Below are 18,782 nucleotides of genomic sequence, written 5' to 3'. Positions count from 1 at the left end.
GCTAGCAGTGTTCAAGGACAGGTTGGATAAGGCCTTGAGCAACCTGGTCTAGTGAAATGTGTCCTTGTCCATGGAAGGTGGGGCTGGGACTAGATGGTCTTTTAGGTTCATTCCAACCTAAACCATTTTGTGATCTTCTCTTATTTATTCAATGCAAAAACAGCATGAAATCTGAGCAATTAGAAGTGACTAAGAAAACCTGAAGAAACACAAAACATCTGTAAACTTAGGAATATGAAGGAGCAACAGCATGAGAAAATTTGGTTTAAAGGTAGATACAGGGTAAAACTTGTTTACTTCTCCTACTTTTTTTTCCCAGTGAGTACAATTGTTCACTGGAACAACATCACCAGGGATGTGGTAGAGATTCCATCATTTAAAGTTTTCAAGATGCTTAAAGTTAATAACCTCAGATAAAAGTTTTATCACTCAAAGTTTTGAAGAGGATGCTGGATAATCTCATCTAGGCTTCCTCTCTCATGAAAGGTTGGACAACATGATCTGTTAAGATCTCTTCCAGCCTTGTCTCTTCTATGATTTTATGGTACTTTTCTTTGTCAGGAGTATGCATTTTGTGGTGGTAATATGGTACGCACTTTTGAAGGCATCTTTTGTCCCTAAGGTTGAATTCTTGCTTGCACTCTAATTTTTGTATTTTATTCCTTGATTCACCAGTTATATCCCAGTGATCTGAGCAAACAATAAACAATTTCCCAGACAGGTTCTCAGCCCATATCTGAAGCCTCTAAGGCAAATTCTTCAGCTTCAGACTAAGGATGAGCTTGTGTGGCTTGATGGTATTGCCAGTCCAGGCTGGACGTAAAGGAGAATGCCTTTGCTGTGAGCCTCTCTCAAATTCAACTGAAAAGCCACATCAGGCTCTGAAGCAGGACTCAGTTTCTCCCTCCCTCTGTGCAGTTTTAATTTGGATGCAGCATTGGCCTGCCTCTGGCTTAACTCACTCTCAGAATAAGCTTCAGCAGGAGGAGCAGAACTCAGCCTAATCCCAACCTGAGCTTTAGTGGTTAGAGACTCCTGAAAACTGAGGTGGGAGGCTGTGAGCTCCTTCAGCCTCCTCACCCTCCACTGACAGTGGTCTGCATACAACAGGAGGGAAGCCACGCCACTGCTCTCTCGGGTGCTCTCCATCATATTGAGCACAGCACTGCCTGTAGGTGCCTGTCTGGGGAGAAGGGTGAGTGGACTGGGCTTTTTTCAGATTTGGGTAAAGGAATTCAGGTAAAAAGTATTCCTGATAAATGTACTATAAAAGCGTGTTCCAAAAAAAGAGAAATTTTCACAATTTTTACAGCACAAGTGAGCATTTCCTACTATGTGAGGTTTCAGGGGACTATAAACAACATTCCAGCCATGCTTGTGCTGTGGCTGGATTTGGACTTTCTGAAGCCCTTAAATGTTTTCACAATGTGTGTTTATTTTAATGGATGGGTGAAATATCTCACTGAAATGTCTCATATTCAACTGGGTGGAACCCATAAAACACGAAGAGTGAAGATTTTTGCTTGCCAAATGGGTCTGGGGGGATTTGTTCTGAAAACTGGCTGGTGATGCCCCTCTGATCCTCCCTCTTCCAATCACATGGGCAAAAGAGAAGAATGCAATGTAATTTACTTATAGGGCTGATTTGGAGTCCTTCTTGACTATTAGACATCAGATTTTATAAGAATATGGAAAAAATTTGTGACATTTCAAGAAGCTACTTAGTTGTACTGGCAGAGATGTTTGCTTAAGACTCAGCCAGGCATCTGACAGGGCTCTCTGTGGTTTTTCAACTGCTGAGGTGTGCTGAGACCTCCTTTTTTTGTGGCCTTCCCTATGAGGAAACACAGATGTGTTTAGAGTGTGATATGTACCAGGATGTGTTAGCTGATTAATTTAGAAATCCATGCTGACCTAGAAGGGATCTTATGTGACTCTTGGGTCACAGTGGTCAGAGACAAATGCCACCAGAGCTAGACCTGTGGATGGCTGTCCACAGCATGTTCTGTGAATAAGATTCTGTAAGGACAGCATTTGTGATTTGCTGGATGAAGCGCCATTATTTCCTATAATTTCAGATTCCAGTGGAGAACACTGTAGTAAACCCAAGTCTTGGGTTGAAAACATCTTGAAACTGAACACAGTGTTCTCTTTTTATTATATCTAGAGGCTTATGGGCATGTGTTACTTCTCTTTGCCAACAGAAGCCTCACACCTGCTCTCAGTAGTGCTGGCTTGCTGAGTCTGTGACACAGCAGATATTGTAATTAGTTTTATTTTTAAAATAAATGCATGCTAAGTATGTGTAAATACAAAGTTTGTCTGTCAGGCTTTTCTGTCTGTAGCTGCAAGAATTTGGGTTAAGCTGATCCTGTCAACCCTGTTAAAAAGCAACCCCACTTGTCCCATTGCAAACATATTTTGCTCACTGCATCATACAGTTTTTATAGCATAGGTGGGGATAGTAGGAGGGGAAGACAATGCTGAGATATTAAGTTCCAGGAGACTGGTTATACCTGTTGAAAATAATCCAGTGATCAAAAGACCGAACAATAAAAGTGAAAAACATATGAACAATAAACATGAAAAGCATATGAGTCAACAGATTGAATGCCTATTCTTAATATTAATTATATGTGTACACACATAATTTGAAAAATGTAGTGTATTGGATTGAGACTATTGGATTATGAGTATTGGTTGAGTGTATTGGATATGAGAAGGAGCATTGCAATGCCTCAAGAATTCCTTTGTCTTTGCACTTGTTATTTTTGTCACAGATAACATGATTTTAGCAGCAACTTTTGAGGCTTTGTGTATATATGCTGTGATTTTCCCTAGGGTCATTTCTTAGTTAATGCTCTAAATTACGAATATTTTTAGTGATCCTGCTGCAGCTTCGTTATGTACGACCTCAATTTCTAATGTGAAAAGGTTGTGTTATCATTATTTTATTAGTATGAGGCAAAATCAGTGGTCAAGATTGCTGGCTGAGTGCTAGCTCTTTGAGTTGTCTTGGATGGACTTGAAAAGCAGAGCTTTTCAAGCTCAGAGCTGCTCATGGCAGGTCTTGTGTTGCTTTCTAAATACCCAACTGATACACATTACTTGTGATTGCTCCCTCATCCACAACTTCTGTAGATAGAGGAATGTACAAATATTGCTAAGTACCTACATCTTCCATGAAGAAAACTCTCTTTCTAATTTTGTTTTCTCATTTTCCTTTGGAAAAATGTTCAGGTTTGACTCTTGAAGTAGTAAAAGCTGAATCTTATAAGTATGTTTTATAGGTAAGGATACAATTCTGAAAAGTGATGAAAGCTCTTGGTAAAGCTTTCATCAAGCTCCACTTCTGCTGAAGTCAAGAGGAGTTTTAGTACTTCAGTACTTTAATACAGCACTTGGACAGGATTACTGGGTTTAAATAATGTATTATTTGTTGAATGTTGTAAGTATTACAAGCCATCAGCAAGGTTTACAAGCTCTCACCAGCTCAAAACTGCTAGTCCCATGTGTCTTGTTTTTCGCTCTTACTTTGCTCTGAATCTCCTAACCAAGTACTCACAGGTTCCTTGCTGTGTCAATACCTGGGCACCTACCAGGAATGAGAGATAGTGTGCTACTTCTTTTCTCTTGCTGTTGTCAGCTGGTGTGAGTAGATTGCATGAGATACGTAGATCACTCTTTGGGAGCTTCAGTCTTTAATTAAGCTCAGTATAAATAAATAGTGCTGCTGTTTTGTATCACACAATATCACTCTGGTACTGGATGTCTGGCCAGTATCTTCTCTGTGATGACAAATATTTGTTTTGGAATAACATAGGTGAATTTGTTTGTAATCTAGGAGTAAATAAGGAATAAGAGACTGACTGCAGTCTTCCACCCTGCTTAACTCCTCAGTTTTGTAGCTCCAGGTATACTTGTGCTCCCCAAGCATTAGATTTAAAGACAGTATTGGAAAAGGTAGAAGCTCTAAAAGCAACCTAAGGCTATGCCTTATGTGAGCAGTGGGAACAGTCTGCTGATGCCTTTGTGCATTCTCAGAGCATTTGTGACTTAAACACGGGGGAAAAGGGCACAGAAGGTGAAGCAAAAGCAATATTCACAAAGTCAATTGTGAATATTGGCTTCTCTAAAGAAGTAGTTATGTTAAGAATAAACTAGGTGTACTAACCTGTAAAAAACAGTTGAAAAGCTTGGGTGCCAATTTGCCCATCTCAGCTCTCTCTAGCAATTTACAGCTCCCTTCTCCTATATGTGAGACAGTTGAAATTTGTTGGATTGCTTTAAGACTAGAAATTGAAATTATAGTCCCACCTTGAAAAAAAAAAAAAAAAACAGTACAGCTGTGGTTTCAAAATCATCAGTGACAAAAAAAGTCTGAAAGAAGTGTCAGGAGAAAAAGAGAACATGTTCTGGACCAACAATTTGTACTTAGTCCCAACAATAACTGGGATCATTGCACAATAATCCCAGCCATGATTTTTGTCTGCAATTGCAGGCAACTAATGTTGTTTTCCAATTTCTTCCAATTCCTTGTTCCCATGATAGATGCTAATAGGCCTTTTAAAAGATTTCATATTAAAAGCTCAAGATGGTGGTTGAAATACAACTTTCTGAGTTTTAAAGTGAAGGGGGAAAAATCCTAAACATGACCTCATTTTAGATAATACTTTGCAAGCATGCACGTGAAATTTAAGCTCTACATTATATTTAAGATTAAAAATGTGTTCCAAGTTCTTTCAACTCTACAGAAAACTAGTAGGCAATATGGAGATACCCCCTCTTTCAGTATGAGCAGTCAAATATGAAATAGGTATTTGGTTTTTACTGAATGCTTGTTGTTTTTGTCTGACACCAAGTCTTTGTCCATTGGTAGTTTTTGGAGCTGTGAGGTCTGAACTCTGAACTGCAGTTCTGTTCTTCATCAATACTTCACCAAAATACTTTTAAGGACCTCAAACATGATTATGAACCACGCTTGCTCCTCCTTCTCAGCAGACAAATCCCAGAAATGGGAGTATGTCATTATAGCTGAAGACTAAATTGGAATTATCAAGAATGCTCAATATTTTTTCCTCATATTCTTAGAAAACTTTACCTTTTTAATCCATGAGAACTACAACTCCTTTTTCTACTAGTGGACCCAAATTCATACAGAGTAGCTGACATGAAAATATGAGTATACAGATACTCCTGTGCACGTTCCTTATATAATGCACAAATATATTTTGTTTGACAGCACCTTAGTGCAAAGGCGTTGTGAAAATGACAGCCCTTCCCTGGGGTCAGATCTTTACAGATAGGACAAAGCACAATTTTAGGCTTTGCTAGTAAGGTAGTTTTCTAGAATGTATTGAATTGTGATGACTTCATTAATACAAAATTTGTGGAAAACACCCTTAGGAAACCATAATGGGAATATGCAGAAATTAAACAGAAATTAAACAGAAACAGATAAATATGTGAGAGGTTTTCCCATCTTGTGGGAAAGTATTTAAGCTAAATAATTTTAGCTTAATACAATAAATATTATGAGAACCTTCATAAATATTTAGAGACTAGTAATGCAGAAATACAGAACCACTAAATCTATGATGTGCTTTTACTATGGCAAAGGCCTCTGGCTGACAATGGAGAGCAAATAACATGAGAAAATCTCTCTGACAGCTAGACAGAGAAGCCATTTGCCTCATCTTAGTTTCTATCACAGCTATCTCTGTGCTGACACCGAGAAGAGCAGTGTTTATGGAAGCGTAGGAGGGAATTGCTGATCCCCAGCCCTGCAGAGGCAGCAGGGATCATGCCACAGGCCCGTGCTGCCCTCCCAGCCAGCCCTGATGCCCCAGGTGTCAGGAAGCTGCCTCTAAAGGCTTTTGTTTACAGGGTTATTGGAGAGAAAGAGCAGTAGCAACTGGGACAATTTCCCACTTAAGTGAAAAATATGCTTTTTTTTCTCCAAACAAGATGGCAAGTCTCTGACACTGAGGGATCCTCAGGGAGAGGATACCCAGGTGCATCAATGCCAGGGTACAGAGTGCACAGAACAGCAGTGGCAAGCACCTGGAAATACTGCTGGCATTATAAAATTCAGGTGCAGGTGCAGATCAGCCTATTTCTAGTTGCCTGCTTAGATATGGGTTTTGCAGCCTGTCTTTCAGCAAATGTTCACTGGAAACTGTGATCCAGAAGTTTAGGGTTTGCTTTTTATGCGGCTCATTCCCTTCTTTAACAATATTGAGTAAGGTTTAATGTAGGCAGGATCTTCTATCCATAGCTGAATACCATGATTACAGTAGCTTGAGAATTGTTCATGAACATGAGACAGTTCTTAATAAAAAGTGGAAAAGAGACATGCATTTTAAAAAATCAGGTACTTATGAAGCTTTTTTCCATATGCAACTTTCACGCAATAGTTAATCCTTGCAGGAACTCAGAATTACCAAGGAAAAATAATTTTTGTGAAGTGCTCTGTTCCAGAATTCATTTCCCTACATAGCGGAAAAAGAAAAAAAAGAGGAATTTTGTACATAGGACCAGGATTCACAGAAGCTAGTTTTCTAAGCAAGGATGTTACAATGTCATGAGGTTCAGAGAGCAGCAGTGTAGTGGTCACCTTCACTGCCAAAGATATTGGTGTCTCTGACCTCTTCAGCACCAGTATGGTTGGACTGGATGGGAGACCATGTATTTGCTGCATTTTAGCTTATATCTGTAACATGGGATATAGTGGGAGTTCAGGTGCCTCACTTCTTTTTCGTATTTGACTCCATTTCTTGGTGCACTGTTGGCAAAAGTGAGATCAGAAGAGTTGGTGTTAATCCTGTCTGAAGAACTGATCAAGTCACTCCCTTGTGATGGAGTTAGAGAAAACTTCAGAGTTCAAGTGTTTGGCCTGAAATCCATGTGGTTGGGCTTTGGGTTATGTTTGGACTGCTGTCACTGCTAATGCACACAGTGTGAATGGTTCCTGTGGGGTAGGAATTGTCAACACCTTCTTGTGAGTCAGCCTCTCCAATTAAACCCCATGCCTCCTTTATTCCCAGGCACAGCAGGAACCTCTCACCAGGGTGTCACAAGTGAGGTTATCAGCACCAGGTTATCCAGGATGCTCCTGGTTGATCAGCTTTGGTTTTTCCACTGGATTAGTTTATGGGTGCTAGAGCACTCAGGGAGTTTGTGGAACAGAGGTATGGTACACATTGTTGATGCTTTAGACCCAGCTTGTTTGGACCCCCAAATTACACAGGGATGAGGCTTCTTGCAGTGAGACCATAGCTGAAACACACTTGTCTACCCTGATCAGGGTTTAGCTGTGGAACAGCAATGACAGCCCATTATGCAGTATTTTCTTCAGATGGGCAATCTTAAGTGCTTTGTATACATTATTCTTAGTTGCATTCTGACAATGTGTCTGCTGCTTCTGCACTAAAGAAAAGCAGTCCAAAATATGAGGGGTACTGGAAATAAGGTTGGGAAAACACTACTGGAACTGGACAGGGGAGGGGTCCTGCTCTGTTTATTTGTGTCGGGCCTGGGTCACAACCACTGTGACTCTTCAGATTCACTTTTTTCCCCCTGTTTCATGCCCAAACAGAGACTGTGAAGTGACACAGAAGGCAGAGCATTTTTAAGAATACATGCATGATAAATCATAGGATCATAGAATGGTTTGTGTTGGAAGGAACCATAAAGATCATCCAGTTACAGTCCCCCTACCATGGGCAAACATATACATTTTTTTTAACCTGTGGAATTGTTCTATTTAGATCACTAGAAGTGAGGTGAAAAAATCCATGCAGTTGTCCTTGCTTATGTTTTGGTTTTACATTCTTTTTCCTTATGTCAGCCTGGGTAATTGAAATCCTTGAGGTCAATCTTACTTTTGATTCCTCCTTTGCAGTGCAAGTCAGGGATGCTGCAAGGAGAACTCTCTTTTCAAACCATGGTTTTAATTTGAATTTTAAATGAAGTGGATATGTTTCTGTTGGCCTTGAGTTTAACTGAAGGCTGTTTTTACACATGGTAGGACCAAGTTAAGGCTGCCACAGGGTTTTGTTATCTCCTTGCTCTGGCTCTTGGGATGTGCTGCTCCTGAAGCCTGGAGTGCAGAGTGTCCCTCAAGTGTGGAACAGGGTGCTGGGCAAACGTTGCCCTGTGGCTGCCAGTGTTGATACCAGCCAGAATTGCAGCCCTGGGTGAAATTTCAGCAGCCACCACTGCTCTCATACCACCCAGTGGTTAGCTCATACCAGAATATCAGACAGTAGATATCTGCTTCATAAAAGAGGCTGTGCAAACAGAAGAAACTACTTTCTCAGTTTCCTGTGCACCTAGTGACACTAATGTCACGAACAGTACAACACACATTATTCATGTCTGTTTATCTCTCTGGGGTTTGGCCTTCAAACTGTTTCAGTATCGCACGGCTGCATGGATGTACTCGCTGTCCAGCAGGACTGGGAAGGAACATAAATCTGTGGTTCACCTTGGCCTGCAGACAGAGCTGAGTTCACTTTCTGACTGGCTATGTTAATCAGGTATCCCACTCTTCCAGCTGCAAATCAGGCATTGTGATTAATACTCACAATGAGAGAGCTAATTACTGCTGGCATTTAGCTGTTTTATGTTTCTCTCTTTTCTGGGAGCCAAATCCAACCATATGGAAAAATGTAGCTTAAACACTGTAAATATGATTCCACTTAGACAGTCATCTCTTCTGTTTTCTGTTATCACAGCAGTGTCAGCACAAGCAAAACAATGAAAGTGAAGAGATGCTGTTGCAAATTTTATTACAAGTTTGAGGTCTTGGGACTTTTTTCCCCCTCTTCAAGGACACTGTGTTAATCTGAAGAAAGAGGTCTTGATTTGTGTTCATTTATGCCTGCCACAATTATTTAAGAAATAGCTTCAGTGATCATACTTGAAGAGCTCTGGTTCTTCTTTAACTATTTCTGGCAGTGCTAGAAAGATATGCTTTGTGCTTTGTATCATGACAACTTGTCTTCTCCAATAAGCCACATCTTAAACTGTGTCAGTCCTCTCTACATTCAAAGTAGCTGTCTTCTGTTCATTGCTGTTGGAATGAAGCTGTTGACTGTGTGTCTGCAGTGCAGCCAGCAGCAGCAAGCGAGGATTTCCACAGAGAGGGAAGGCTGTAGCAGTGAGCTGCAGATGGGCACCAGGCAGTGATTGAATCCAAATAGCTGGGAATCTTTGGGCAGAGCCACTTCTGATCTTCATATTGATCTTCATAGAGCTTTCCAAATAAAAAAAACATCTGCATCCAAGAACCCATTCACAAGGCTGGTGTTCTAGTATCAGCCACTGAAACTTTACTGACACAGGAAAAACACAGGCAAATTAAATAAAATAAAATAAACAAGAGTAGGAATATCTCTTATCATATTCTGAATCTTTGCAAGATTGTTACAGAGACTGTCTTCTGAGAGCAGCAACCAGTTCTCCCCAAAGCCACTTCTTTGTGCTGGGTTTTTAGGCTATTTCTAAACTATTTTGTCAAGCATTCATAGGCTGGATTAGCAGATGTGACTTTACTAAAAGAGGCAGATGTCAAGGATTGGTTTCCAAAACACTCTGATGAAGATGTTTAGGTGAGTAGCAAGAGGAAAAGGCCTTTGTGCTTCTGCTTCCCATGAAATCTAAAGGAGAGCATCCTGCCATAGTTTAGAGTTCTGGGGGAAGTGAGAAAATCTGGAAGGAAACAGAAAAATACCTGCTGCAATGGAGGCAGGAGAGTTCTTCCTTTCTTTACATGACTATTGTTGCAGTTTTGCCTTGCAATGGGTGCCTCAGATTGGTCTTTTGAAGTAGTTGACCAATCTTGTTCATTGGTCTTTTGAAGTAGTTGACCAGTCTTCTCATCCATAAGAGTACTTTCCTCTGAGATGCCTCATTTTGCTTGTGAAAAGTTTCAGAAATAACTTCTGTTACAGCCATTCCTATCCAAGCCTTAAAGCACATACATAACCCTTACACAGTGGCATCAATATGACAGATTTTGGGTTGGGTATTTTTTCCTTATTTAAGATAAAAATCGTCAGAAGCAGCATGAAGTAAATGATGGCAAACCATAACCTAGTGCCAAAAAAAGGTTCTAATTAATTGTCTCATCAAAAGTCAGTACCATGATAGAAATTAAACTGCTACTCTGAAGCTGGTACAGAGAGCTCGATAACATAGCCTCATATCATCTTTCTAGCTCAGGAAGTGCTTCCATAATCACTTCTCTTCCAAGTCTTCTGTTCAGTGTACTACTTCTTTTCGTGACACTTAACCCACTAGCGTTGTGTACTGTATGTATTATGCATTGCTTTTTGAGCATGCCATATATTACGAAGAGCTTTCTATCCCTAAGGGTTTCTGCAGCTATTTCTGTGAGTTTGTCCTACAGAGCACTTTCATGAAAGTCATCAGTTAGCCTTCACCATGAAGAAAGGGATAATAGTAACTGAAAGTAGGCCAAGCTCATTAGATTATGATTAAAAGGCAATTTTTTTTTTAATGCACTGAATGTGGTTCCAGTGGGTGGGCACTGGGCAGAAGTGGTGCTGATGAAGTCACAGTTGCTGTGTCCTTGGTCACTCTATCTTTTCAGTTATTTTATAGCTTTAATTGAATATTGACTCATGAAGACTACAGTGACCTTTAATTTTATTCAAGTGACTTTCTTTCATGAGTCTTAAAAAAGAAATGCCATGCATGGTCCTGCCTTTGTGGTCTAGGGTGAATCTAGAGCAGGTAGTTGGAAGCATAACTACCTGCTGTTTCAAAGCAGGTTTGTAACTTGCCCTCATAATGCTGTATCTTCAGCTCTTTTGGGAACATGTGTTACTCCACTAGAAACAGAGGGGTTTCCCCCAGAAGTAGTTTAGAACCTGCCTTGAGGTCCCCGAGCTGGTGAAGTCTCAGGCTGGCCCAAGGACCTTGGCATGAGGCCCCAGCCCCTTGGTGGGTGCTCTGCAGTCCCCCCTTGACCCTGGTGAGGCTGCAGGGTCAGTGGGACCCCCTACCCCCACCTGCACCTCTTCCTCTGCCAAGGCAATGACCTGCCTGTTTTAATGTCTCAGCTGAGCTGGAATAGCAGAGTTGGCAACTTCATCTCTGTGGCTGAATTTGAAATCAATTCATCAGATGCAGTTCAAGTAGTAAATGGTCTGTACAGGCACCACGTGGGGCCTGGATTCCTGCAGCCCCCAGGTGTGCAGCTCCCACCTGCAGCCCTGCCTTCATGCGTTGCTCTGGTCTCTACAGACACAGTGCCATGCTCCACATGTGACCACGTTGGTGACTGGGAGGGTTTTTCACCAGGCAGGATTGGGTAAGGTGCCTTTTATTTCACTAGCAGACCCAGAGAAGGGTCAGGCCTCACCCTGCTCTCCTTCATCAGTCACAGGCAAGTAGGAAATTACAGATTGTAGCCTCTGGCTTAATTAGCCACCTGCTATTCTTGTCCTCTTGTATCCACAGTAACAATTTATACACATAAGAGTATACACAAGGCTGAGGCTCTCTATTTTTGCTTGACCAGCAATGCTCTTCCCATGTAAAGTAGTAACTCTCCTCCGTTGAAGCACACACTGGCATTTTTCCCTCTTATTCCATCCATATTTCACTGATCACCATGATCATCACAGGTTGCACTCCAAGTGCTTCCTTGGAACCAGAGAATGTCCTTATGTGTGCAGCATTTAAACACAACTTGCTATCATGTCTCTGTTTCCCTCCTTCTCCTCAGATGTAAAGGAGCATCCCACTATGGCCTTACCAAGGAACGGAAGAGGCGTTCCCAGGACTGCTCTCCAGACCGTGGCTCCAGCTTGGCAGTGGCTGCCCTGGGCCCTGAGCTCTCAGCAGCTGCGGCCATCGCCTTAATGACAGACGAGCCGGGGCTGGTGAACCCGGCCTTCAGCCCCACCTCGGAGGAGAGCCAGCTGGGCAGCAGCCCCGGGGACCTGCACCGCAGCAACCGCAACCGGAGTAAGAGCCAAAAATGGCAGCGTCAGAGCCTGCTAGCCCCTTGCAACATCCATTTTTATGTTAAATATGTGTCACTGGAGGATTAAAAAAATAATTTAAAAAAAAAGAAAAAGGGGTGGGGGAAGTGAAAGCTTTCATTTTTCATGGTTTATCAAATTGTGCACTCAGTGACCCAATAGATTTGAGGTGAAAAAAAAATGGTTTGGCCAGGGGCAGGATCAAGCTGAAAATGGACTAGCTGTACACATAAACTGCAAATCTTTAAAAAGATTATTTAGGTAAGTCAGCTCAGTTAAAAGATTGAATGTTATGTGTGATGGGCTGGGGAGATGGTGTAGCTGGGTAATGTGTCTCCACTAAATCTTGGTGGCCCAAGTAATGCCCACAGACATGGCCACCTACCCAAAATCCTATTGGGAACTGTGTTTCCCACTTGCCAAGTATTTTCAGGAAAACATACCCTTAGGAGCCTGGGAAACATCTGCCAGCTTCTTGGAAAGGTGCAGTTTGGAGGAGCTGGTCCTGCTGAAATAACAACAGTCAGGGACAAGCTGCATCAGGGGACTTTGCCTTGATCTTTCACCTTGTGACACTTCACCTGTCTCTGGTGAGTGTCATGCTTGAAAAACAGGGTCTGGCCCAAGCAGAGTCAGAAGTGTTAATGGTGAGTTCAAAGCATGTGTTTGAGGATTCTGAAGCTAAAATGGAAAAAGCCCACCTTGTGCGCTGCCAGTTGCATATGGGGAAAATGGATGAAGGGATGAAGAAAGACTAGGAAATGAGAAGCATTATCCATTTGTTGTGCCAGGGTTTGGAGAGGTGAGGAAAGGAAGGGTGCAAGAAGAGAGCACCAGAATCTCAATAAATTCTGTCAGTTTTATTGAGTGTAGAGGCCACAGTCTGGTTTGAGGGAATGTTGTATTATTAGATTACAATATTTGGCTAGCATGCAGAGCTGGAACAGACAGAACAGCCACAGCTATGAAGATATCTTTAGCAGGATGGAAAAGAGTGACATGTTTTGAAAGTATTATGACTTTTCTTTTGTATTGCTGTATCCCAGTCAGAATATGTGAGGTTTTGATCCCTCCCACCTGATGATAATATTTGAATTTTTTTACATGAAACAGTTGGCAATCATTGGTGGCTTTAGAAGCATTGCAAGGTTTTGAGACAGAAGTAGTAGTGGGGATTTTGTCAAGAAGAGTTTTTAATGACTTCCAGCTTTTTTTGGTCAAACATGTATAGCTGAGAAAATATATGTATTTTTCACAGAATTTCTCCTAATTCTGTCTTGATGGAGGATTATTCTTTCCAAAGCTGCCACACTCACAGGAGATTTCTCCATGTGATTAGCAAAACAGACAGGAAGGAGGCAATTCGAGGGTGTGGGACTGAGGTAGGGTGATTGTACCCAGATTCAGGTGGGTGCAGCCTTGAAGTACCAGCAGGACTCGGGGGCAAAGGTGAAGTACAGGCAGCCCTGATGTTGGTGTTACATCCCATCATATGCCAGGGGCCACAGAAATGCTGTGTTCTAGAGCAGAACTGCTGAACTGTACTGATTTGGGTTTTTTCCTGCTGTTGCAGCTCGACACTTTGAACGTTCCACTATAAGAAGCAGATCTTTTAAAAAAATAAACAAAGCGTTCAGCGTTCTTCGAAGGACAAAAAGTGGAAGTGCTGTTTCCAACCAGACTGACAGGGAAAGGGAGACTGCTGGAAACTCTGCTGCTGGAGAGGAAGGTAATGTTTGGTTCATCTTGTGGTATCACTCAAAAGGGGGTAGGGGGCCCTGTCCATGTGGGAGATGGATATCCATGACTGACGTGCCTTTCATGTGGTGGGCTGTGCGTGATTAAAACAAACAAACCAGAAAACACAATCTTTCCTTATTTTCTTCTTTCAGAAGATGTTACTGACTGGCAGGCAAGAATATTGCTGGGGTGTGTGGGACCTCACGTAGGGCTGTTCTCGTAACAGCCTGCATGCTATAGCCAGCCCAGGATCTAGCCCACGGGATGTGGGATCTGGGCATCTGGGATCTGTTACTGGAGCTGTCATTGATTTGCTCTGTAATTTTGTGCAAGTCCCTCCATCGGCATGTGCCTGTCCCTCTAAAGCAAATGGATCACAATAATCATACTTGAGAAGAACTTAATGAGTTTTGGCTAATGCGTATGAAGCACTGGAAATTCCCAGTGGGAGGATGGTATGGAAGTGCGAAGTACTGTAATTATTCTGCATTTCTGTGGGCTCCTTTATTACCTCAGCCAGGCAGGTGATGAGGTAAGAATGCTCTGCTCTTAAACAGCAGGGAGAGGCAAGTTTGTCTGAGGTATGTCAGGGATGAGGGGTCTGGCAGGTAATAACACTTAACATTTGGCATTCTCAAAGCAATAAGCAAATGTTACTAATCAGTTTGGACCATAATTATGAAACCAACAATGGCATTCATGCATCAAGAGGAAGTGATGATAGAGTGGGAATCAATGTCTTAATCGAGGTCTCCACTCACCTTATTATTCCTTTGCTTGATGCCTCAGCACCTCAAGTCTCTTCCCAGATCAAATGTTCAGAATGCAGGCTTTAAGAATACAAAATACCCAGCTTCCTTTTGCTCTGTATTCAAGTTGTCATTGAAACACACACAAAATAAGCACAAAAGGCTGCCAAATGCTAGTTTCATGCATCATTGTGATGCCATTGTGAGTAGTGGTGAATTGGAGAACCATGTTCAATATTCTTCTGCTTTGTTTGCTCATTCTTTCAGGAGAGTTTCACTATGTTACTGTGGTACTTACTCTCCTACTTCGCATATTGCTGACAGAGCCAAACTCATACCTGGTAATTCAAAATTGTGAACCTTCTCCATAAAAGGGATGGGAATATACTCCTTGACCTGGAAACATCATTAATAATTTTACTATATTTTAAAATAACTTAAAATTATTTTTATTATTAAAAATAATATTCTTTTTTTCCCAAGCAAAATTTTACAAGTTGTTTATACCTCTTTTTGAGCAGGCAGATAGATTTCTTGTTCCATAGTAACACTTCAATTCACTGAGAGCAAAAGCTTGCCTTTTTGTTAGGAGTGAAATTCTCCATGCCTCAAGTTCATATTTTTCAAAAGACATCCCTTCAGGATGATATACAGACCACTTTCCACCTAGACAAATAGCTGACATTAGTAATAGCTCCACTGAATTCTTGGTTTCATGTCCAGCGTGTGCAAATAATCTGGATGTCAACAGCACCTATCCAGTAGCCCAGCACAGTCCAGGTGTTAGCAGAAGTTAGCAGAAAGGTGAGAAGATGTCACTGGCCTTTACATTCCCAGCAAGTGAAAAGCATTGCTGTCTCTGTAAGGGATGTGTAATGGCAATCACTCCAGGGCCCCACTGACAGTGGCAGGATTGTCAGTCTCTCCTTGGCTCTGCTTGTGGTTTCATTCCTCTGCACCTAGCACACCTGTAAACTTCCAAATGTATTCTGCTGCACTGGAAAAACCAGGTAGGCATATAATTACTTAATAAGCAGTTTCTCTTAAGTATGAGATCACAGAAGCTGGATACCTAAATTACTTTATTAATTACATTTGCAAAGAATACCTGTTCATACACCGTTCTGGAAATTGATCTTTAAAAAATGCAAGCAAGTAACTTGAAGAAATACAAATACAACTTGAACAAAGATTGCAATTCATTCCTTTGCAACAGGTGCTTTGTGTAATGGCATCTCAAAGGCTTTCTCTGTTTCTTCTTGGAGGAGGAAATGAATGTACTTCTTTCTGTAGCAGTTATCATCATCCTGCCAGCTGGAGGCTGGTTTTCTTCTCCAGCTCTGTATGTTTTCTTCTTTTATTTATTTTTTTAAACCTCAGCTGCTCTGAGCACTCTGCAGCTAGACTTCTGATCAGAGCTGTTGGTCAGCCTTCAGGGATAGCTGCTGTGTGCTCTGCCCTGTGCTCACTGAGAGTCACACAGAAAAGGGAGCCCTGTGTCTCTGTCTCACCATTGCCACGCCACTCTCCTGGGAATGGGGGTGCTCCTGTGGGGATCAATGAGGTGGTTCCTCACTTCAGAGATCCCCACAGCCAGTGGGAAAGGTGCTGCTGCCTTTCTCATAGTTTCACAAGTTTGTGTCTGGGACCATCTGTGAAAAGAACTGAGCCATGACTCATTGTCCCAGGAGATCAGGCAGCGCTTCACCAACTCTCTGGTGACCACTTTCCTCACCAGGTTTAGTCAGTGCATGAGCAGAATAAAGCTGAGACTGTGCCAGCCTCACAGAGTGAATGAGCCCCTTCTTGCTGATAACCTCTTCTTGATAAAGGAGAGGTAAGATCATCGGGCAAAGCGCAATGTATAATTCATCTGACTCCAGTTTTCAGTATACCCCCATCTCAATTCACATGTCTCTGTTTAATGTGTTTTGCCTGTATTTTGGTCAAAGGAGCTCTGGGAATGAACACCACAACAAGTAGCCATGTATTAGCCCTCAGCAACCCTTCATTAAGGGTGTGTGGGTGCATTTAACCTGAAGCTGCTGTGTTGGTTGAGCCAGTGCTCAGCTGCAATATGACTGTGAGGGTACAAGACAAAATAATGGTTTCTGATGAGGGAGAAAAAAAAATCAAATTTTTCTTAACTTGAAGCTGAATCTAGAACTGGTTTTGGAAAAAACTGGCGCCCAGGGACATTGCATAATATGGTGTATAATATCAAATGTGTTTCTGTTATAATTACAGCAAAGAAATAGTTACAGTCTAATGCTACCTTATATCTGGAGCTGGTAGCCATCCTGAACTGCAGAGATTACTTCATGATTTATGTTTATATCCTGTGGTTTCATTTGTTTAAACAACACTATATGTGTTCATTTTGGATTTAAATGATTCAGGCTTTCTTTGTTTCTGTTTTTGTGGCATTTTCAGTAGAGAGTTGTTAAATGACTAAACCAAAGAAAATGTTAGAGGTGAATGAAAAGTACAAACACTAATGAGAAAATATTTAAGGGGAAGGAACTGTTAAGATTTTCTTATTTTTAATACTTTGTTATTTGTAAAATCCCATGCCAAGAAATATTTGTCTGCAGGCAGCACCCAAGCTTGTGATATTTATCTGAGAGCAATTTCATTAACAGCATTTACAGCTACAAATAGCTTTCCAGGTCTGAGGTAGAAGTTTAGAAAGTTTAAAAGAAAGAGTTTCACACTGAGATATGAGGGAAGGTGACAGGGACATGCTTAAGGCACGGATGCATTTAAGATGTAATATCTTCTGACTAGATCTACTAGTGTAAATGACCTTGACAATCTACTTAAGTGATAAAATATCTCCAAACAAAGCATGGTCCAGCTTTGCTATGCTTATTTGTATCACTGTGCTCTTAGTTTGGCTTCACACCTTAAATTCAGTTCCAAGAAGGTCTATAGATATATACGTACTCTTTACTCAAACTGATCTACAAATACAAGTTGGGAACCAGCTAATGTTTTAGGAGCAAAGAATTTGCAGGTACAATTTATACACTTCCTTACAGTTTTAGAGTAAAAGAGCTCTGGTTTTGACTTCCAAAAGCGTTCATTGATTTCATTTTGCAGTCAAGGCATTGTAAAAGAAATTTGATTTAGGATTGCTTGAGGATGGCAAATGTTTTTCAAAGTCAAACTCAGTCTCATAGTGGATGCAGTTCTACCATCTGGCATTGCTTTGCAGCAAAGACCAAGACAGCCCCAGCAGGCACTGGCAGAACCACAGAACACAGAACAGGCTCCCCTCTTGCACTGTTCAGTGTGAACCCTGTTATATTTTTAAGAGATCCAAATATACATACATATATATAATAGATAGATAGATAGATAGATAGATAGATAGATAGATAGATAGATAGATAGATAGATAGATAGTATAAATACTTCAGTGTTTGGAAAAGTACATGAAGAAAAAGAAGGTAAGTGAAACACAGATGGTATCAACCATTTCATGGCATTAAGGCTGCCTGTATGCAGAAAAAAGTGGTTTATCCAGCCCCAGGACAAGACAGCGCAGCCCAACCTCTGTCTCAGGACGGCTGCACCTCACAGAAATCCCACACTGTTCCTATTTTTCTCAGATTTTATTCAGCTGCCATTCTGATTTCCCAAAGCAGCTGTTACAGAACTGGTTCAAAGGACTCTGCTCTGGAACGATGAGCCAGGCAATTTCCCGAAGAAACATTGTCTCTGTAGCACTTCCTCTGCTGCAGACTGATGAATTTCCCTGCTGTGTTTGAGAGTCACAACTCTTTAGATACACAGTCAACTCAGCAACAGCTTCATTTGTGTTCTTTTGGGACTCCTTTAGTGAGAGGAATGTCCAGAAGCAAGAAGAGAGATTAGAACTGGCTTCACCTTCTACCTGCCCCTCCATTGGAGAAGCATCACTGGAGAATTTATGGAAGGCATTAAATCAAAATGATGGCAAACCTTTGGAAGGATGGCATGATAAATGAAAATCTATTTAGAAGGAAAATTTGCAGAATAAAGTTCCCCACCAGCACAAGGGCATGTAATACTTACAGACACATTAATTTTCCAAGACTAGGTTACACAAGCTTAATTTAAATTCTGGTGTCCAGATGCTGGGAAGGATGAATGTGTGCTGCTGCAGATGGTCCTGTTTGTGGGGGTGAGCTGGCACATTACTCAGGCTGCCTGATCTAAAGGAGGACTTGCAACCACAGATACAAGTTTTGTTTACAGTGACCTTTGATTAATCTGGCCCCAAGAGTCACAG

General features: G+C 41.4%; 1 protein-coding gene across 7 annotated transcripts in view; it reads left to right on the top strand.

Moving 5' to 3' along the window:
• LNX1 (ligand of numb-protein X 1) overlaps nt 1-18,782 on the top strand; it is a 121,830-nt gene that overhangs the window by 74,605 nt on the left and 28,443 nt on the right. For all 7 annotated transcript variants that reach the window (XM_064710399.1, XM_064710397.1, XM_064710398.1 and 4 more), the window contains 2 exons: nt 11,759-12,000; nt 13,591-13,746. In XM_064710399.1, coding sequence (XP_064566469.1) covers nt 11,759-12,000; nt 13,591-13,746 — 398 coding nt within the window. The remainder of the gene's footprint in view (nt 1-11,758; nt 12,001-13,590; nt 13,747-18,782) is intronic.

Source organism: Zonotrichia leucophrys, chromosome 4, assembly GCF_028769735.1.
Source record: "Zonotrichia leucophrys gambelii isolate GWCS_2022_RI chromosome 4, RI_Zleu_2.0, whole genome shotgun sequence".
NCBI classification, from domain to species: domain Eukaryota; kingdom Metazoa; phylum Chordata; class Aves; order Passeriformes; family Passerellidae; genus Zonotrichia; species Zonotrichia leucophrys.
Note: the sequence above shows the minus strand (reverse complement) of the source record. Positions and strands in the feature narration are given on the sequence as shown.